This window comes from Podarcis muralis, chromosome 1 (assembly GCF_964188315.1).
Source record: "Podarcis muralis chromosome 1, rPodMur119.hap1.1, whole genome shotgun sequence".
NCBI lineage: Eukaryota > Metazoa > Chordata > Lepidosauria > Squamata > Lacertidae > Podarcis > Podarcis muralis.
In genome coordinates this window covers 92079464-92102464 of record NC_135655.1, presented here as the reverse complement: position 1 = coordinate 92102464, position 23001 = coordinate 92079464, and the positions used below count along the sequence as shown (strand labels likewise).

Here is a 23001-nt window from a genome sequence, read left to right as displayed (position 1 = left end):
CTTCCCTGCCAATAATATTTGTTAATACTGTATAGTCCTATCACCTGAACATACAAATTCCCTCTTAAAGTGCAAACTGCCAAAACTAGGCCCATTATATATATATTTGGTTTGGGTTCTTTCCTCTATTTCTTATGTTATTTCCCCTACTTGAGGTCTAGTAATTTTCAGTATTACTCTGAAGGTCAACTTTCTGTTTTGATTTGTATCCACAGCTGTCCCCATCAATGTTGAGGTCAGTATTGGAGGGCCTGCTCTGTGCCCTTTCACCATGAGACAGATAACAGGTGGGCACAAAGGTATGTTTCTTTTGTGGCACCAAGGTTAGGTAATGCCCTCCTGAAAGAGCATCCACCTCCGCTCACCTCCTTGAGCTGTCTATGCTAAACTACAGAGTATACATTCTGGTCACATTGAATAAATGCATATAAGGCTAGGAATTGACTTTCAAACATTATCATAAAACAAACAACAAAATTGATCATTCATCTCTTCCCACCCCAATTTTCCTCAAAAGCTCTTCCCTTTCAGAGTATTCAGTGCAACCCTTACCTCAATGGTGTACTGTTCAAAAATTCGGAGCTGAAGGAAAATGTCTAGCTTAATCTTTCTCTCATGAAAGAGCTCTTCCATCTGTACTTGGGCTTCATCAAGCTGCTGGAGGACAGATTCAATGTGGCTTATGGAACTATTGTGTGGCGTTTTATTGTTAGAGACTGCTGAATCCCTGTGGTAAAGTCAAAGATGAATGGTTAAAAATGCAGTGTTGAAAAAGGTAATAAGAAAGAATATTAAACATTCTCGGCTCTAAAAATAGCTGGAAAAGGTTGGAGGAAGTTTTATCCAGGATTCACCTCGTTCAGTTGCTGAATGGCTGCATTACAGAATGCCTGCATTACACAGTGAATTGTATGCATTCTTTCATATCTGGTAACATTATGACCTCTGTGCACCAACAAGGAGTTGGAGAGAAAGGAGAAGGGAGTGAATGGTGCATCAAGTTTCTTGAAGACTCTGACTAGTAATTGTCCTTGATTTTATTTCAAGTGAGCCCAATTCTCCCATCAATACTGCTTCTACTAGCATGCTGTGCACAACACCATTTGCTGAATTCATTCAAGTATCTGCCTATTTTTAGATTGCATCAGAATAAACTGTATATTAATATGCAGGGACTTGATATTTCTCATTATTTCCTACTTTTTAAAAAACCCTGAAACTTTATCATGTGGTCACAACAGGGAGCTCAAAACAACAACAAAACCTGAATAATTTCAATATATATCTCAAAGTAGAGTGAATTAAATTATTACTTCAACAAACATTGCCATTTTTAATACTATGATAAACAAAACTTTTTTAAAAAAATCACCACCAGAATAAGAAGATATGCACTTATCCTATGGTATCAGGTTTCGTTATGAACTCAACACACACCCACACCCAAAAAAATTTATTGGCAGCTGTGTGTCTGTGTGTGTGTGTGTGTGTGTGTATGCAAAGAGATGTGTGAGAGAGATATTACTTTCCACCATTAAATCTGTATTCATCTGAGGGGAGGGGAGAAGCATAGCACCATCTATTTTGTTACAATTGCTTGTAGGAGTACCACTAAGGAACACTAATGGAGTGTGTTGAGCAGGCCAAGTCTGCCCCTGCTGATGTTAATTTTGTATGGGGCAAAGTAGGTTGTTCTTCTTCCTGCAAAGTATTGCTAATTGCATCCCTCTCACTTTGCTCTATAGAATTTAATGGGAACAATGGACACTCAGAACTCTTATCTGCATGATATTGTCCTGGTGTTATGTCCCCTGCCTCAGGATCCCAGTTTTGACCAAAGGAAGACTCTGACTTGAGGAGGATCCCTCTGCATTCAATTCTACACTTCCTTGGCCTGAGGACATGGCTCTTCCATTATCCTCAGAGTCTGAGGTTGATTCCCACACAGCCTCTCCTACTCTTACCACCATGCAGGAGCATGCAAATGTGGAACAGGCTGTAGGCCCATTAAATATTGCAAACAGCTTCCCTGGGGGAGTTGTGCCACTGGAATATTAAGTTCTGCCAGTCTTTTTTAGGGTTTCAGGAAAATATCTGCTGAGACATCTTCCTAAACTCAGCAGGGACCAGTGGGAGCTGCCCAAGGTCCTGATTTGCCTTGCTTTGTCTTGCTTTACCCTGGAGTGCAAGAGGTTCTGGTATTTGTTACCACTTCCACTGTGGGCCTGTAGCCCCAGCAGAACAAGACACTTAGGACCAATAGAACCAATTTATACCTTAGTAATAGGAATGTGAGAGCAAATTTCAAGTAGTTTTTTTGGGTTTTTTAACCATGTCGAAATAATGCATGGATCAAGGGCGATGGCATGATTTCTGACCAGCTGATCAATGCTAAGGGCAAACAGTTGCCATACCACTGCTAATAATATATCACATTAGACCTAAGCAAATGTGCAAATATTTTGTGGGGGTCCCAGTTACAAGCTGAAAAAGTGTATTTCAGCTATTTTTAGTGATAGGGTCACATGATTTGTGAAAAGATAGTTTATTTTTGCCCACCTTCATGCCCAGTTGCAAGGGAAATTTGGGGTGGTGCTGACAGTCACTAGTGTTCTCCTGTCCACTGACTGCAATATCAAAAGTGAGAAACTGGCCTCCCTTTCAATTTAATTCATTTATTAAATATTTACAGATTTCTGCAACCAGTAAAAAAAGTTAAATAGAAGTGATATTAAAATAGAACAAAACAAGAAAAAAACTCAAGCATCTATACATACATGTGAACTCTTATCATGCACACATGATGACATATATCTATCACATTGGGCACTTTTGCTGTGGACAATTACTCTCCACAGATGTTGTTGCAATGGACACAATTACTCTGCAAATACCAACGTTGTTTTGCTTATTTGGGGGAAATTGGCAAAACTAATTAAATACCAATCCAAATTGGGGGGGGGGGGGTTATTTGCACAAAATGGCAGGCAGAAAGTATAATGGCTTTGCGACATAGTCCACCAGTATTCAGCAATGCAGAAGGATAAAGGTGATTGATTCAGCATGAGGCCACACAAACCCACAATGCCTGGACTATAAACTTAGCTGCTAGTAAAGAGATAGTGACAGAGAGTCTAAAAGGCAGAGAATTTCCTTATATGGAAATTTAGGATGGGTATTCAGAAATGCAGTGGGTTAGCCAAAAACACCAGGAAGGGGGAAAGTTCACGTGCAAATAGCAACATTACAGATCTTGTGATAGCCTTTGCCAACCTGGTTCTGGGCTACAGCTTTCATCAGCCCCAGCCAGCACAGCTGTGCGGAGCGGAGCTGCAGTCCAAAACATCTGGAGGTCAGATGTTGGCGAAGGCTGATGTAGGTAAACAAGATCTGAGAAATATGAAAAGTAGAGGGGGGGGGGGGACCAAAGAGGGTGGAAACACAATAAATACCTGTCCCCAAAAGGAGAGAACAGAAACAGCTCCTTGGATTTTCACTGTGACTTAACAGTACAGAGTCATAGTGCACATCTGGGACGCAATGGTATTTCAGGCAGTTAACCAGAGACAGATTAATCTGTCTCTGCTTGCTGCTCGGATGGTCCAACTAACCTTCAGCTGAGGCTTATCCTGGCTGCATCGAATTCCACCCTGGATTCATAGAAACCTGTCCCAATAAAGTTTAAAAGTAGGAGGGGGGGGGGGAGTTTCCTTTTGGGATGACACAGTTTTGTGCTTCCCACAAGGTCCTGACTACTCCAAAAGAGAAAAATAGCAAATATGGCTGAGAAGCAGTGAGATGGGGAAGGAGGCAAGGGTAGGTTTCATCTAAGGCTGAAGAAGTGCTCCTCCTGTAACCATCCATGAGTTTGGAGCAGTCTTGGAAATCAGAGGCATGGAACTGAAGAAGAGCACTGAACAGCCTGAACAGGTCCCAGTTATATGAAAGAGAATGTCTGAAAGACATTGGCTCTGGCACAAAGTGTGATTTAATTAAAGCCAGCTGGACATTATATGTTAATTAATTCAAGTACTCGGCCATTACAGACATGTTATAAATTTCCTGCCTTATAGAGGCAGGGATATAACAAGGAGTCTATGGCCAGTCAGAACTTGCAGTCAGATGACTACATACTCCTCATGATGAAAGGTGGATCCACTTCTCAGAAAGCAAAAAAGTAAACTGAATGGCAGGAGGGTGATTGCTGGAGACTGCCTCTGTTACTGCACTGTGTTAATTAAAATCGAATAAGAGTTGACTTACATTAACACATGGTAGAAGTTATGCTAAGTTTAATTCACAACAGTGGGCATGCTATGGTGCAAGAGTGGACACCATCAACCATACTGCCACCCTTTATGCACATGTGCACTTCTGTGCCCCCCCTGACCCAGCCATGAAAATGGTGAGAAAGCACTGTATGCTGGAATACCCAAATTTCATCACATGAATGGCAGTGGCACGATGTATGAAAACCACAGGAAAATTACAGTACAAATGCTCCTCTCATTCTCCAGGTTAACAGGGTTGAAAACAGATTTTTTTCTGGAAGCAATTATCATGAAAATTAGCACTAAACTTCCACTAGATTCTGCTTAATTTCTAGGAGTGGCTTTTACGTTGTATGAAAGATCACATGAAACACATAAATTATCAGGAAAGGAAATGTCATGAAAATGGAAACAAGCCGAGTCACACCATAATTTATTATTTATTTTATTATTTTCATTCATCCATCACCTCTTAATCTGAGTTCTCTAGGTGATGCTATAGCTGGTGATGCTATAGCTGGGGTTCTCAGGGCAATGTACTACTTAAACAGACAAAAAGAAAGTAAAACATAAAATCAGACCAACCAGACAGATATAAACTAAAACATCCATCAAAACTAAAATTCAGAGAGTTAAAACACCTCATGGGGCAAAACACACAACCATGATGATAACAGCAGACACTCTGTTGCCAGTAGCAGGCACTATGTGATGATATGAATACTCCACATGCAAACACAAAACTCCTACAGGAAGTAAAATATTGCATTCAGTGTTATTTGAATCTACGCGTTTTGCTCAGTAGCTGCCAGACAATGCCTAGCAGGAGTAAGCAAATAAATCACCAGGTCTCACTTCATAACAGTTTAACAATATTCTGTAAATATCTACTTCAAAAATATTTATACAGTAACCATTTAATCATACTCACTTTACCTTATCTACAGTTCTTCTCATCCATTACACACAGTGGCTCAAAGTGATTTAAGACTATTTTTACCAGTCTCTACAAATCATTCCTTGCAGTTTCAATAAAATAAAATATTCTGAATTGTAGCAGGGCAGTGATTAATTCTCACATCAAATTCTAAGTTATCCTGCCTCTGTTCATTGTTCCTCTGATGCAGTGTGATGAACTTACCTGAGCTGCTGGATTAGATCTTCACCTTCTTTGATTACATTGAGGGTTGCATCGAGGGTAGCTGTTTGCTGCTGCTGGAACTGCTTAATGAGTTCTTGAACAGCATCTACTGAGTCAGCACAAACATCTTCCAAGAGCTCCTTCTGCAGGTCTTCCATCCATGTCCACAGCTGTAAAGGAGGAAAGGAACACAAATGGAAGGACATGGAGTGGGGAGGGGGAGGGAAAAGCGGGAGGGAAGTGGGGGAAGAAAAAGGAAGAGATTGAGTTTTAACCCTTTAATCCTCTAAAGCCAGATCAAAGAGTATTAATTAGAGTACTACAAAGCACACCATGTCAAATGCTAAAGGACACTGAAAATTACATGTATTGAACAACCAATATATTATATGAAGTAATCTGAAATCTCATATTGAAATGAATGCACAGTATGAGCACATATGGAATGGGCTATAATTTACTGTCTTTTTATCAAGAAGATAATCAAAATGTTAAAATACTGGTACCCCACCCACCTGTATGAATACTAGATTCCAGTTCTCATATAGATTGTGAGCATATCATATTCTGAAATGTATGGAATATTAAAGTGTAATGAAGAAAAGCAGATGCCAAATTTTTTGTGGTTAACTTTCAGCTATTTTCTGTTTCCTTTGTGCAGAAGCTTAGCTTATGATCAATCTTCTAAATATTGACACCATAAAATAATATATGTCTCATTAACATATCTTACCTGAATGTGATACACATTACATGATCAACCTACGAAGGAGAATGTTACTCCTTCAGAGCTGGCTTGCCTATGCTTAGGGGGTGAAGCACCTGCTTCAGGCGGTGCTGTGCCCACCCCACCGCAGCAGAACTTAGAGGAGCGCCCAAGTTACTGCAGAGTTTGGCAAGAGCATTGGGATGCAATGGGCAGGGCCAACCTTTTCCCTCATTAAAGGTAAAGGGACCCCTGACCATTAGGTCCAGTCGTGGCCGACTCTGGGGTTGCGGTGCTCATCTTGCTTTGTTGGCTGAGGGAGCCGGCGTACCGCTTCCAGGTCACGTGGCCAGCATGACTAAGCAGCTTCTGGCGAACCAGAGCAGCGCACGGAAACACCGTTACCTTCCCGCCGGAGCAGTACCTATTTATCTACTTGCACTTTCACGTGCTTTCGAACTGCTAGGTTGGCAGGAGCAGGGACTGAGCAATGGGAGCTTACCCCGTCGCGGGGATTCGAACCGCCGACCTTCTGATCGGCAAGTTCTAGGCTCTTTGGTTTAACCCACAGTGCCACCCACGTCCCTCTCTGCTTTTAAAAAACAACCTTCAGGACTTCATGCCGCATATACATATGCATATAGCACCATTTGCCCCTTAGTCTTTTGTAATGCACTTCCCCAAAACCTACTGTGGCCAGTGTGGCAATCAAAAAACCATTTGGAAATTGCTGTCCTAAAGAGTCTGTAACATTCTTTGAGGTGATGTCAGCCACGCTTTTGCCAAAGTCATTTTGAAACGTGCAGCATAAATCTGACGTGTGAAGATTCCTCCCCCCCCCGCCAAACATAATAAATGTATTGATTACAATTCTACCCTACTATCCCATTGCCCTTGAAGAAATTAAATAATGAAGTTTATTTTTCTCTCCAACAGAGTCCAGATTGATTCAATAATTCAAAGCTAACTAGTTATGTGTCCAAATTGTTTAGTATACAGAAAGCTGTTCATCCTTATGATGAGGTATGTGAAAAATGATAGGCAGCCCTTAACTCCAACATCCTGCACAAAAGCTACCTAAAATATATGGGGCTGTTCTTTGAGGAAACAGTGCAAAAATTGTATCAAGAGAGACCTTATAAAGGTTCCCCTCAATATAAATAATTTCCACCACAAATCAGATTGGCTATTCATTCAGGAGCTTTATTTTCTCTCTATCCATTCATTCATTCATTCATTCATTCATTCATTCATTCATTCATTCTCTTTTAGCCCTGCTTTTCAAGCAAGTATCACTTTCAGAGTGGCTTGCCATAATTGAAAAGCATCATAAAGTTGCAAAATAAAATTTTAGTGATGCATCCCCCTTCTGTGGATGTACATACCTTCTGATTGTGGTTTCATATTTGCTGCTTTGATTATGTACTGTACTATTGGGTTTTAATATTTGTAATACTGTATTGATATAATATTATTTTATTGTATTTATTATATTTATTTGTACAGTGGTACCTCGAGTTACAGACTCCACTAACCCAGAAATAGTACCTCGGGTTAAGAACTTTGCTTCAGGATGAGAACAGAAAGCATGCGGCTGTGCAGCGGCAGCGGGAGACCCCATTACCTAAAGTGGTACCTCAGGTTCAGAACAGTTTCAGAACGAATTAAGTTCTTAACCCGAGGTACTACTGTACTGTAAACGAGTGATTTATTTTGTTTTTAAGTGAGGAGTGGTCTACACATGTAATAAAATAAATAAATGAAATATTCATGGTAAATGTAGGGGGAAATCCCACAGCTACTGATATTTCTTCCCACTGGTGTATGGGGTTGTACATATGGGATATTAACGTATAAACATGTGGTAAGAAACTTTGGAGATGTAGATTACACATCTGGCTATCATACAGTAGAATTAAGGACTCAATTTGTATACCACAGTGAAAAGCAGCACTGAAGTGATGGTGATACATTATAGAAGTCATGTTAGTCCTAGAATGGAGGAGGAGGAAAACAAGTTTGAGAAAATAAAATGATAAATTCAGTGCAAAGACTAAGATTTGCTCTCAGCTAGTTATTTTCATGTGATATACATCTAAAGTACTACTACTGATGATGCAACCTGAACTCTTACGCATTTGCAATACTGTATACTCAAACAAATCAGGTCAAGATAGCATCATAATCTACATTAACAGTGTTTATTCCTGGTGCATGACCTTTTACAACAAGGATTTGCATATTTAAAAACTATTAAACTGTACATCTTCGTTGACTCAGAAGGTTTTAGTCCCCTGGTCTTCAGTTATGACTGTAAAATCCCATTACAAAGAATCTGTGCTGTTAATAAGATTTAAAATATTTCAGAAACAATTTCAATCAAAATGTGATTTTTGATCGATTCACAGGATTCCCATTCATGTCCCAAGCAAGCCACAAACAGTAGGCAAAAAACAAACCATGGTTACCAGAAGCCAGGGTTTGGATATAATGACAAGCTAGATTCTAGTTTGTCTTCTGACAGCATAGCAGTTGCAGGAACAGTGAGGGGAGTGAAGTTCAAGCTTTGCAGTGGTGTGTACCAGCTCAGTGTACAGCTACATTAAGCCACAGTTTATGTGTAATATGGGGACAAATGACAACTTTTAGTAGGTAAAAGACACCCCAAATTTGTAAGTAAACAATTCAACAGTGATGAGTTGATTGGAATTAATATGTCATGAATGGAACCTAGTGTTTCAAGTCTAAAAAGCATTGAATCAAAGTAGATTATGGCATTCAGTCTATGTACAAAAGGGGCAAGTAGAACAAGGCATCACAGCACCTACTCAGTGGCTTTAAGTAAACTAAGGAGGCAGTAATAGTACTGCCTATTTAACACACAGGGGCCTGGTAGCATATGGCATGAGGCTTAGTGCAGTCTTCTGGGCCGCTTTAGACTTTGTCTTATCTATTCTGAGGCTTCCAGTGCATTCCTCTCCAGCACAAAGCCCTCCAGAGAGCCAAGGGAAGTATTTCTGTCTGCTATGTGCACAGATTTGGGTTAGGTTCCAAAAGATGGAAGACAGAAGAAGGGAGGTCAAGTACAGGAATCTCCAAAGCAACTATTCTGCATGATAAGTTGCTCAGAAAGAGGAACCAAGCCTAAGACAACAATTACCGTATATAAGGCTAGCCAAGCCCTCGTTTGCTTTGGCAATAAATCTGCTTCTGCTAGGCTGATGAGCTACCATTATCTGGGTAGCACTAACAGAATAAAAGACCACACAAATATCTCCTTCACAGCCACCCTACTGGCAAAGAAAATAAGGAGCCCGAGTCCTGCTGTCAGATTCTCTGATTCAAGCTTTACAACACCTTGCAAGAGGATTCTGGACCTGCCCTGGAAACGGTTTCACTCTAGCCGACAGTTCTTGGGCAAAACCAGAATCCATCTCACAATGTAAGCTAAGACATTCTTGAAATAAACAGATATCAACTCAAAGCTATTCATCATTAAAGTAAGGCCTATTTTGATGTTTCTGTACAAGAATGATGTCCTTGCATCATAGGGAAAAATTGTAGTGCTCATAATCTGATGTTTCAGATTTTTTCATGCACCAAATTGATACAGCTAAATATAACCTCTACTCGAGGCAAATATGCTTAAGGCAGCTATGCTTGCATCAGTTAGAATGCCAAGGACCCCAAAAATGTGTGTGATGGATTCAGAGTTCATCCATCCCATAATATTAAATTGTGCTACTGGGGAGTCAGATGCTCATGAATTGTAGCTTTAGAATGACTGACAAAAACATGCTCCTATCTAAAATAATATTTTAATTTCTTTGTCATTATTAATCTGGAGGTAATTAAGAACAGACACGGTCAAGGGCAAGCCAAATTCCATGCTTACTTTACAGAAGCAAACTGGATGAAAGCAATCAGCATTAATATAAGCCCTCTTCAGAAAATCGAATACTGTGTAGACACGGGGGGCAGGGCGCTGCTTCAGGGATGATCACCCTAGCTGCACCCCCTTATTGCCACTCCAGTTACCCTCTATGAGCTGAAGGGTGGGGGACTGCTGAAGTGAAGAGCATCCTGAACTCATTGAGACTTTCCATGCATTTTAGAACCCCCAAGTTCTAAAAGGTACAGAAGTTTGTCCTCTAACCCATGGAAGGCAATTGGCATGGAGACAGAGGGACAGAGCTAGTGCTCCTGTCCCCACAGCACACATACACACCCCACATGCCAGTTTTAACACTGAATCAGTCTGCCTGAAGAGGGCAACAGTTACTGCTTATTTTTTAAGCCGTGATAAGTTGACAACAGAATGTGTGCTTCTAAGAGTTCCAGCACCCTGCATTGAAAAGGAAGTGATTTATTAGACTGTCTGGAAGGAACCATGAAGTTCCCACTCTTTTTGCTGCTTTGAAACATTCCACAAATCCTTAGTCAAAGGATGTAATTTCTCCAGCATCTATGTATTTTCCTTCTGCTTTGTATTTTCATTAGCTAAACATGACACAGGACATAATCCTGATAGATCTCCAAGTGCTTTATGTGACTTCCTCACCACTGTCCTGGAATTTCAAAAGTAAATCATTTGTGACAATTCTAAACCATTCTGCAAAAACTTTTTAAAAGGTTAAACAAAACATCCTACCAAACCTCACTGAATCAACCAGCTTTCCTTATTTTGTACAAGCTTAGAATTTCAACTTTGTACTTGATAAAATAACACCATCTTGATGCTTTTGATGAAATAACACTATTTATACGGCATCATCTCTACACCAAAGGCCTAAAGACCAGCTAACATAAAGGAAAGTAGATGTAAAAAACTATACACATCAATAAGGGTAGGATAGCTTATGCATAGAACACTGCACTATCCTTTGGGATAGCTTGCAAATGTTATGCTCTAGAAAGGCTGAATTAAAATCATGAAACCTATGGGCAGTCCATATTAGTTGTACTCTTTTTGTGCAATTTTCTCCCTTAACATGCTCAGTGCATTAATCTAAAAGTGTATGGCCTAGGAGTCTCAGATCACAAGGGTATGTCTCCCACCCTTTCCTCCTGGCCTCAAACATTTGAAACTTCCAAATGATATAAATTATACTCTCACATTGTTCTTAGGTTCCTGTGACTGAAAGCCAGCTCCTCACTCCCTTGAACAAGTTCCTTTTTCTAGACAACTTCCCCTACCCAAGAGAGATTAGAACCTAATAGGTAAACACTATCCCTACACTGCTCCAAGTGCTATTTTTTATTTTTATTTTACTCACAGGTATCAGGCTAAGCCATTACAGTACTGTCTTTTAATAATTTTCCTACTCCAGATGGTTAAGTTTTACCTATCCAGTATCTTCCTTATCTCTCTGATCTACAAAGTAAAATCACCAGACAGTAAGCAGCACACTTCAGGAGAGACAAGACCCTGCCAGAGTAACAGTAAAGAAGAGCTGTACATTTCCAAATGGCAATTATGAGCCCACACACATTCCTCAACAAACTATTTAATATTAAGCAATTTACAACAGACAAATCTTAAGTTCTGGGGTGCCTAAGAACTGTGGTGTATGTGTGCATACACAACCATTACTGCATCATGTGATAAGAAGTTATGGGCTAGCTGAATATGTGGGTAGACCCAACCAAACCAATAAAGAGATACTTGATTCATAAAAGGAATGCACATTGTCTTCCATGTCCCATCCATAGCTAAAAGTGCTTCATACCATTCAAGATGCTGAAGAGAAAGACCCATGCACTGCAGACCATTTCCTTTACACTAGCTTATCTGTGACCAAATACGTTTGTTTGCTCAGGCTCCCCTAACTCTGCAGCAGCTTATTACAAATTACTTGTTTGTAGTACATAATTCAGCTAATACTGGCAAAGCCTTCAGCTCCTGCGGGTGCCTTTATGGATCAAGAGTGCTGTGGCACACAGATGCTACAGTGCATGAAAAAACAATGATTCAGATTAATCCTTTCTCCTCACAGAATAAAACTTATCTTCCAAAGGCACACATTGCTGAATAGCCTTTGGTCGAAAGGGGAAAAATGTGAAGTATGCTTTAATTGCACCCTCAGGGGCCTCCAATTTCAACGCCCTGTCCTTTCTGTCTCCTGCTCAAGTGTCTTATCTTTGCACATTTTTCACTTGAACTAAAACAGCATTTAGTCTCGTTCTGAGCAAGCAACTGAAAAACACATGGGAACATGCATTTTGGGCCCATTTTAAATAGTATGAAAGTATAACCATCTCTGACATAATCTGAATTCTTAGTTAGAAAGTTACTAGAAATAGTAAAACAGATGCTTCATTATAATGAAATTCCTCAAGAAACACTTCTACTCAGTTATGCCTGTGATTATAACTGATATTCTTTTAAAAAGAGCTCAGACCAACTGCAATTAGTATAAATTGTACATTATTACTATTTAATTATTATGAACTTGGTCACCTTGCTCTACTCTCATGAGACTGCTGTAAATTTGCTTTAAAAACATTTTATCACTTCTGTGTTTTTAATGTTGTACACTGCCCTGGGCTCTTTTGATAAAGGGCGTTATATAAACTGAATTAACAACAACAACAACACTTTTTCTTGGATTTACATTAAACAAATGAAAGGAGAGAAAATATGGCATTTTTGCAAGATATACAAGTTGTCAATGTTTTCTGAGTTTTCATGCTGTACATTTCACATTCAGTCTATTATGGCTTAAGCAACTTAAAACTTTCTTGAGTGTTGCAGGCTTTGCAACATCAGTCAAATATCAGCAGTCACTTGTGTGATGGCAAAATTCTGTGCTCCCCTGTCTCTTGCTTTCTGTTCTAAGTCATTGTTGCGGCGCCCCCTGCAGCACTCTCTTGGCTCGGGCAAACTGGTCGCACTCCCCTCAATGCAGCTCTGATCACACTGTAAGCATCTTACCTCTTTGGTATGAGTGTGGAAGGATACAGACATGTCCAAAAGAAGCTTCCTCTGCTCCACTCTTCTGACAAAGTCCTGAATCCGCACTTCCAGATGCCGTGCTGCCTTGTAGATCTCTTCAGGGTCACACTCTCCGGTTTGAGCCAACTGCTCTGCTGCTTCCAGTAGCTTGTCTGCATTAGTATAGGTATTCTACCAGGAAACAGAGCAAGAAACAAAGTGCAAGTCACACAAATGTGGCAACTGAAGCTCTAGCATGAGTATTTACACTTCTGAAACGCAGGAACAGAAACCAGCATCTTAAAATGACAGCAGTTATTCCAAGTGATGCTCTCAGCAAGAGGAGCTAGCAAAAACCCACACAGAGTAATCTCCAAATAGGCATGAAATAGTTTCTCATTTGAAACGCATAACCTCTCCAGAGCTAGCTTGTTTGACAGATTAAAAAGGCTCAGCATTCACTTATTTCCATGATCCCTGGAATCTTTCAAATATGACGTAGGGTAAGAAGCAATTCAGATGGTTAACTACTTCGGAAGCAGACATGGTCTCCCAGGAGATATTTCACAATGCATTTGTTTAAGCAGGAGCACTGATGGCTAGCATGTTGCAACATGTAAATGTAGTGAACTGGAAACATTACTTCTTTAAAAAATGTGTCCACTCCCTTATTTTTGTGTTTTGACAAAAGCAATCAATCTGTGAGATTCTGGCCTAATTTACAAACATATCTATTGGACTCATGAAAATCAACAGAATTTAACAACTCCCTTACCTGAGTGTGTGGATTATTTCTGATTAAGCTGCCTCAGTGCACTCACAGGGGCTCTGACATCCATGTGGAGCTACACACAAAGAAGAGACACCTCTACAACGTGGCTAGGGAACATGTGGCCCTCCAGATACTGCTGGACTCTAACTCCCATCAGCCCCTGTCAACATTGCCAATAGTCAGGGGTTATGAAAGCTGAAGTCCAGAAACTTCAGCTTCCATAAGCCACAAGTTCCCCACCACTGCTCTATAATGTCAGGGGAGCTCAAAATGCAAGTTCCTACTGTGTCGTAGAGTATTACCTGATGCTGAACAAAATAAGGCAGTCCACATAAACAAAGCTCTCTGTGGAATTCAAAATATTTAAAATTACTTATTTAAAAGTAATTTAATATTTTAAAATACTTATTTTGCATTTCTTTTAAAAAATACCAACAAATTATTTGGCTTCCTATTTTTTAACCTGCTCCACTGTCAAATGTGTGGCAAGGTAGGCATAAGACATCATTTCTCAGTCATGACTCTCAGAATTCAGAACAGCTTTCCTACTTTTTTATATATAAATATTTTATTTAATAGATTAGACCATTTTTAAGGCAAAAATGCCTGTCAAAGTTGTTTACAGTTGTATATAATATAAATCCATAAAATCCAATAATAAAATCACTAATGGTTGCACCCAGGGAAGTAATTCCTTTTGAACAAGTACTTTCAATTCTGCAATGGAACCTCCCCTCCCTCTTCTATCACACATGCCCCACACCCATGTCTCCCATCAGCTCTGGAGGGTAAGGGGAACACCCAGAACAGTTTTGGATGGGACACAGTGCGGGGAGCAAAAGTTGAAGCTCTTTTGCAAGTGGGATAACTTTGTTGGATAAAACCCTAAATATTTAAAATACTGATTTTTATCAAGATGGACCAGTATATCAGACCAATATAAAGGTAAAGGTAAAGGTACCCCTGCCCGTATGGGCCAGTCTTGACAGACTCTAGGGTTGTGCGCTCATCTCACTCTATAGGCCGGGAGCCAGCGCTGTCCGCAGACACTTCCGGGTCACGTGGCCAGCGTGACAAGCTGCATCTGGCGAGCCAGCGCAGCAAACGGAAACGCCGTTTACCTTCCCGCTAGTAAGCGGTCCCTATTTATCTACTTGCACCCGAGGGTGCTTTCGAACTGCTAGGTTGGCAGGCGCTGGGACCGAGCAACGGGAGCGCACCCCACCGCAGGGATTTGAACCGCTGACCTGACGATCGGCAAGTCCTAGGTGCTGAGGTTTTACCCACAGCGCCACCCGCGTCCCTATCAGACCAATATATCATATAGTAAAAGAAAAGTAAATTCAGCTAGTTTAAGAACAATGTCCAATTTACAGATGTTAATTAGCCCCAAAAGGCCATAGTAACATAATATGTTTTTAAGGTGGTTTGCCTACGGCTTTGTCACCCAGTGGAGCTTTGTTGCATGCTCTTAAAATAATTTTAAACTGCTGCCACTTTTCAAAGATGTTAGTAATATTAGGCACCAGGCAAAAAGGTTTCTCTATAATCAGCTTTTGGCTGATTAAACATTCTATGGCCTTTTAAATGTGCTTGCGTAGGAAGGGCTTATTGGTTTGTTTTTGTTTCATTCTCTATTTTGTGTTCTCATTTTGTATTATTATGTTGTGAACTGCCCTGTGATCTTTTGAAGAAGGGTGGTATACAAATTTAATAAATCACCAACATGTTTTAGTTTACAATTTATTTTATTGCATTAGACAATATTTATGAAGTGATGGTTTTTGTAAGTTGCCTTGATTATATCTTTTATGGAAAGATGGGGTATAAATACCAGAAATAAACAAATATCTTAAATAGCTTTATCTTGCTTTGAACCAACTCAAGCTAAGGCAAAACCAGTTTTCCATTTCAATTAGCTTAATAACTTCTCTGTGATAAGCAATAAATAATAATCTTTTGAAACTGATAAAATATGCCATCTCAAAAACTGGAAAACTTCCTACAGACTGCAAAATGGCACACTTACAAATGTACACACATGTAATTATTTTATGTGTGAAAGAACAAGAGGGCATAAATTGGTTTCTTCACTACTAAGAAAAAGAAATGGCAAATACTATTTTTCAAAAGGTCACAGGAAGAAAAGCCACCACGGGCTAAAAAGTCAGTGGCATTTATTTGACTGAACAGATTACCATGTCAATTAATATGTTTCATGTTTTTTATTCATTAGCAATTGATGCTTATCACACAGGGTAAAAAAGAGAGAGAGTTTCTTTTCAATAAGTGGAAATTGAGCACCAAAGATGAAGGAAGAAGTCTGAGTCCTGCTAGATCACTGTGTAGTAGGTTGGAACAGAGATTGTACCGCCTCTTTCCATATGAACCTACCTGGACCCTGAGATCATCTTCTGAGGCTCTCTGTCGTGTGCCTCCTCCTCAAGAGGTCCAGAGCGTAGCAACACAAGAACGGGCCTTCTCTGCAGTGGCTCCCCATCTGTGGAATACTCTCCAGGGAAGTTCTGGTGCCTTGATTATACACCTTTAGGCGCCAGGCAAAAACATTCCTTTTTAACCAGGCCTTTGGTTGATTTGATTGACATCCTATGCCCTTTTAAAATGCAGTAGTTTTTGTTTTGTTTTTGGAGGGGGTGTTATTGGGTTGTTGTTTTTATTTTTATTTTTATTATGTATTTTGTGGTTTTATATTTTGCTTTTATTCTGTGAACTGCCCTGAGACCTCCGAGTACAGGGTGGTATATAAATTCAATTATTTTTATTAATATTAGTTTGATGAGGCATAATCTTACTCAGTCCCCAGCTATGTTTGTTTTCAAGCCAGACAAGGCCAGGACACTGTATCGAATCAAACAACTACATAGTAACATGGTAGGGCTTAGTCTCTCATCCCTCCAGTGACAAGGGAAGAGCAGTCATTGAACCAGGTGACAAAAAGGCAGGAGGCTTCAACCCACCATATTTCAGTAGAGTGACTCAGTAGGTACAATCTCTGTTCCAACCTACCGTATTTTTCGCTCTATAAGACGCACCAGACCACAAGACGCACCTAGTTTTCGGAGGAGGAAAACAAGAAAAAAATATTCTGAATCTCAGAAGCCAGAACAGCAAGAGGGATCGCTGCGCAGTAAAACCAGCAATTCCTCTTGCTGCTCTGGCTTCTGTGATAGCTGCGCAGACTGCATTTGCTCCATAAGACGCACACACATTTCCCCTTACTTTTTAGGAGGGAAAAGGTGAGTCTTATAGAGCAAAAAATACGGTACTTGCACCTGGTTCATTCTTCAAAGCCAAGCAAAGCTGGAAGTGTATGTTCTACCAATCAGAGGTGTTCCTACATATTTTTTTAAATACATTTTAAGAAATGATTACCAAATAATTACCAAATACAAAGTGTTGTCTTCCAAGACAAATATACATACAAATGCTACCCTTACTCAATCAGGGAATCAGGCTGGTGGTGCTTCAAGCCAAACATGGATAAATATCTATCCCAAGGAGGGGGGAAAGGAGTAAGACTTCTTGCCCAATAAAGTTGACATGTATTTTCTTGGTAAACAACAAAATCCAAGACTCAGTCTTTTGCTACAGCTAGGAATCTCAGGAATTCCTTAGAAGAGCTTGAACATGTCCTTGAAAAATAAGTCAGAAGTGTCCTTAAGATTCTACAGCCTTCCTGTTGGAGCTGCTTTTTCACTGATATATCTGACAGCACAGTTGTAATGTCTGAAGGTCTGCAAACCACCTGAGCAGATCTTTCCACTCCGCCCTCCCCCTTTGTTATAAAAAATAATTGAGCAATGGACCATGATTAAGCTTCTCATCAAAGGAGCCTTTCCAAGCATGAATGAGCTCCCCACCCCTGCATCCCTTCACACCTTCTGGAGAGGGAATGATATACTGACTCTCTGGCAGAGCATTTGGCTTTCCCCTTCCATTCTGAAAGGCTCTTATCATTTTTCAATGATGGAGGAGCATAGGATAAAGGTAATGTGTAAGAAAAGACACAGGAAAGCAGTGAGGATGGGGTTACATTGTGCACATCTGGTGGGTGTTCTTCTCTGCTATACTCATCTTATGCATATAAGTCTGTGAAATTAGATGAAAGAGCATGCAGATGTTAACTGAAATAATGTGATTCAGTTTGTCACAGAACATACTATGTACGGCTAATGGATGCAAAGTGTGTGGGAATTAGTCAAGAGGAGCAGGGCCAATTAAGGACTTGTCCTGTTTATCAACAAACCAAAAGTAACACAAGTCCCCCCCACCCCCACCCCAACAAGAATGTTTTTTGTTGTTGATGTTGACACTAATCAAAGTAGAATTTGTGTATAAGGACTACAGGAAGAAAAAAATCAGTTCAGAATGAAAAAATATTAAGAGAGTGCTTCATAAAGGCATTGCATGGTTGTCATTTTTGCTAAATTAAAGTGGAATGATTTGTGAAATGCATGTGTACAAATGGGACTAGGGATTTCAGTTTCCTATTTTATATTCAAACGTGCTTTTTCAGAAACAAAGGAAGCTGCCTTATACTGGGTCAGAACATTGGTCCATCTAGCTCAGCATTGCCTACACTGACAGGATGGGGTTGCAGACAGGAATGTCTCCCAGCCTTACCTGAAGATTCTGGGGACTGAGTCTGGGGCCTTCTACAGGCAAAGCAGAGGCTCTATCACTGAGCTAATACATCTGTGACCATTTTCATGGCAGAGTCTTCGCGCGTGCCCCATTACATCATTTATGAAATGTAAGGAAAGAGTCAAACTGCACTTTCTTGAATTTGTACAGTCTTCAATTCCCTCATTAAGAACAACTGAAAGGCTCTGCCCATATCAGCACATGTCAAATTTCATTTCGTTTTAATTTTTTAGTGCCTCATAGGTTTAGTAAAATCTTGTTGCATTTCCTGTTCAAGCTTGTGTCTTCCTCTCTGAATTGCATGCACAGGGTTTAAAGAATTTTAATTAATAAATGCTGAATTTGTGCAAATACCCTCATGCATCCATCCATCCATCCAATGTGTAATTAATTTCATGCATTATGGGGGGGGGAGGGAGAAAGGTGGTATTAAAAAATGAGCTGGCTTCTGGAAGTATGAAGTAGATAGCTTTTAACCTCTTCTAGCAAGAAAATTAACAAGCTGTCTAGACAAGGATGGAAATGTCTGAAGGAAATACTGCACTTTTCTAGCAGATACCTGTTACTATTCAAACAATGCTTTCCTAAGTTGGTTTTAAAATGAGGCCACTGGGTCAGACTTTTGACATCGAGATGCAGGGACAGTGCCATCTGCAGGACCAAAAATGCAAATTCTAATCACCATCCCTTATTCACTTTGCAACAGCGTTATTTTTCTGATAAAGGGGTACACAATTTATTTATATTTCCAATCTTTAATAGACATATTATTATTAATAATGAGATTTGTATGCCACCCTTCAACTGAATATCACATCATGGTTCACAACAAACATACAAAATGAGAATACAAAATACATAACAAACAAAACAAAAACAAACAAACAATAATTGTCTCCCACAAACACACTTAAAAGGCCATAGATTGTTTAATCAGCCAAAGGTCTGGTTATAGAGAAACGTTTTTACCTAGCACCTGAAGATTTATAATGAAGGCCCCAGGCAAGTCTCCCTGGGGAGAGCTTTCCACAAACGGCGCCACCAAAGAAAAGGCCCATTCTTGTGTTGCCGCCTTCCGGACCTCTCATTGAGGGTGTACACGAAGAAGAGCCTCAGGGCCAGAAATGGTTCATATGGGGAGAGGCACTCCTTGAGGCATTGAGGTCCTGAGCTGTTTAAGGCTTTATAGGTCAAGAAGAGCACTTTGAATCGGGCCTGGAAACCAAATTGCCCTGCCTCATTGAGCAATCTGGCCACCAAATTCCAGGTGACGTTTCTGAACTATATTCAGAGGCAGCCTTCTGAAGGTAACCAGAACATAGACAACAGAAGTTAATCTATCCTTGTTCAGACAGGAGCACAGCTGAGCCACTAGGTGATGGAAGGCACTTTGTGCCACCAAGGCCACTTGAGCCTCAAGCAACAGCAAAGGATCCAGGAGTACCCTTAAGCTACGTACTCACTCATTCAGAGGGAGTGCAACCCCATCAAGTGCAGGCAGCCTCCAATCCATCCAGTCTAGTGTACACTTGTGAAGGGATCCATGACTTGGGAGCATGGAAGCAGATTGAGAATATATGGGTAAAAAATGTAGGAGAGGGAAACAGCAGTGACCTTACTGTGGCTGTCTACTATAGACCTCTAAGCCAGATCGAGGACTTGAATGATATTACCAAATATTCAAAAAGGAGAGCTATAGTAGTCATGGAAGACTTCAACTACCCTGATGTCTGTTGGAACTCAAGCTCTGCCAAGAATGTAAGGTCCAACAAACTCAATTGCCTTGCTGACAATTTCATTTCCCACAAGGTAGAAGATGTATTTTTTCTTTTCATGGAAGGAGCCCATGGTCATGTGGCTCCCATATTATACTAGTCATGCAAACAAATTGCTTGTGTGCCCAGGTTTTTTGAGATGCAAATAAGCCACAACATGTCGTCAGGATGAACTCATAAATCTAATGCAACAGCAGAGGGGGCGGGGAGGAAATATCAGGGGCTCTACAAATGCAATGAGGGGTTGGAGAGACCTTTCTGGGAATCCAGGATACTTCAGAATTAAATCTTAATCATTCAGTATTTCTTATGCTCTGGGATCAACAGAGCAAGAAATCACCTTTTATATTCAGACTTTTATATTACAGTTTCTGAGAAGAAGGACCAGGTTCACAGCAAGATCAGTGGCCTGATTATCAAACTGTAGCACATTTGAAGAACAATGGTTGTAGCTGTGATTATTAAAAAAATAAATAGAAATATATATGTTATTGAAGAAAAATTATGGGAAGGAGTACTTCCATCTGACCCCACAAAATGCCCCTCCCATTTATATTCCCTCCCATTTATATTCCTAAATCTACACAGTTAGCATTTAACTTTGAAAACAGACAGATGGCTTGAGCAAAACAAGTGACTATCATCAAGCAACCAGTGGATAACATAGAAATTCCTTCCCAAACCACATAATAAATTATATCCAACACAAGATACAATTCTTCAAAGGAATCCTAGGTTTGACAAATGTCTGGCCTCTGCACTTCGCTATCACACTTTTCCAAAGAAATGAGTATTATTTTCACAAACCTTTAACCTTTGATACAATGTGGGAGTTTCCTGGTTTCAAGCTATATATGTACCACAGTGACACATAGCATTCAGCGGTCACATTTCAGACATTCCCCATAAATTAGTAAGAAGATTCTCGTGTAAATTGTGTAAATCTATCCAGAGACAAGGCACAGGTCAAGCTGCTATTGATGTCAGTAGGGGGATATGGTCAATAGTGGGAAGAAGAGCCATGTTCTGAAATGGTAATTGACATTTTGGATCGATAGAGCAAAATATTACGAACCCTAAACTATGAAACCCTCTTTTCTTTATCCAGGATATTTGTCACCTATTTTAAAAACAGGATTCTAAAAATTTACAATTCTGGCTTGGCATCCTCACATGTAGAAAGAAGGGACATGGAAATCCCGTGGTTCTCTCTGGCTTGGCATAAGCAGTCTTTGATATTGAGCAGAATAGCAGGAAAGCCCTTCTGTTCCCATTGCTTCCCTCCCATGATGTTCAGTTCCTATCCACATGAAGCAAGAGGACAGGAGAGACAGAAGGATGTTTCTCTGCCCTCCTCTACAGTCCCTTTAAAACCTTCTCTTAAATAACCTTATATACAAGTTTTCAAACAGCCATGTCAAAGCACTATTATCAGTTTCCAAAACAAAAATACTCCGCTTGAATCTCTAACCCTATTTCCTACTTCTGATCAAGCTTTTATGAATTCCCAGCAGGGGACCTAACATTCTGCATTAAAATAACTTTGTAACAGGATTCCCTAAAAAACAAGACTGGGATTTGTAGATTTCTGAAGGAGGTATTATGTTTGTAGAGACAGTGAGACTAGCTAGAAGGAAATAATAGGATGAGATGTAAAAAGTACACACACATAGTTTCATTATGGCTGGGGAAAATGGACTCTCCTGGCAGATGGTGACCAGTATGAAAACTTAGCAAACAGAGATGTGGATGTGCAGTAAAGATGTTTTTTTAGCACACATATAATGGGTTGGGGCATATGCAAAAAAACCTTTATTGTGCATGCATATTCCTATTCACTTCCAAAAGCCAAACATCTCACATTCTGAACATGAAAGTGTCACATAGCACTTTGGAAATCAGCAATATGTTCCATTTATAATGGAGCATACTCAAGAGGAATATGCCCATTCTTTTCTTCAGGTTCATATTATTTATATTCATAGTGCCCTAAAGGAAGAGCTCAGTTTGAAATGCATTGGGCTCAATAAAAGCTTGTCGCTTGTGCAGCTGAAGGTTTCTTTCCTTCTTCCTGAGACTGGTGGCTTCCTGTGTTCTCTTACTTCTTTCCCAAATGAAACCAAATATATTTTTCCAAATACCAATACAAAAAAAATAGGTTGTTTTGCTGTTGTTTCTATTACAAATGTGGTACAGACAACTGAGTGCTAATTATTTGGTGAATTATGGTGTGCTATCTCACCCAATACAGAGTGAACCCTTATTTCTTGACTCGCTACTCTTCTGACCAGAACACCTCTACACTCTCCGGAAGTTCATTAATAAGTAGTCAAATGATGGGTGGGGGAGGGTTTAAGGATGCTTAAGTAATCAAAAAGTAGCCCAAAGGAATTCAATATGTATGTTATGGGAAGTCTCAATTAAGAAGAGACATACTTCTATCCACTGGCTGTAAATGCCAAGGAAGAGATGAATTAATCATGACAATAAGATTGAATGTATAAACAGGAGCCAATGGAAGAAATCAAGAGATGGTATAACATCTTTTAGTCTCAAGAATATGGCAGTAAGAACAATAGACCATTAAGATCCTTCAGATCCTTCAGATTATTATCTTTGCTAAATTGACTTTCAAAGGTACATACTGGTACCTGTGAGAATGAAAAGCCTTACTGTGAAGGAATTTGAAGCCATCATACTGGAGGCTAAGCTAATGTATTCTGGAGAATGGGATAGC

The 23001-nt window shown here is 39.9% G+C and overlaps 1 protein-coding gene across 6 annotated transcripts in view; it reads right to left on the bottom strand.

Moving 5' to 3' along the window:
- The window catches only part of KALRN (kalirin RhoGEF kinase), a 427958-nt gene that overhangs the window by 106279 nt on the left and 298678 nt on the right, over positions 1-23001 (bottom strand). For all 6 annotated transcript variants that reach the window (XM_077935013.1, XM_077935010.1, XM_077935009.1 and 3 more), the window contains 3 exons: positions 13053-13244; positions 5413-5582; positions 553-727 (listed from right to left, as the gene is read on the bottom strand). In XM_077935013.1, coding sequence (XP_077791139.1) covers positions 553-727; positions 5413-5582; positions 13053-13244 — 537 coding nt within the window. The remainder of the gene's footprint in view (positions 1-552; positions 728-5412; positions 5583-13052; positions 13245-23001) is intronic.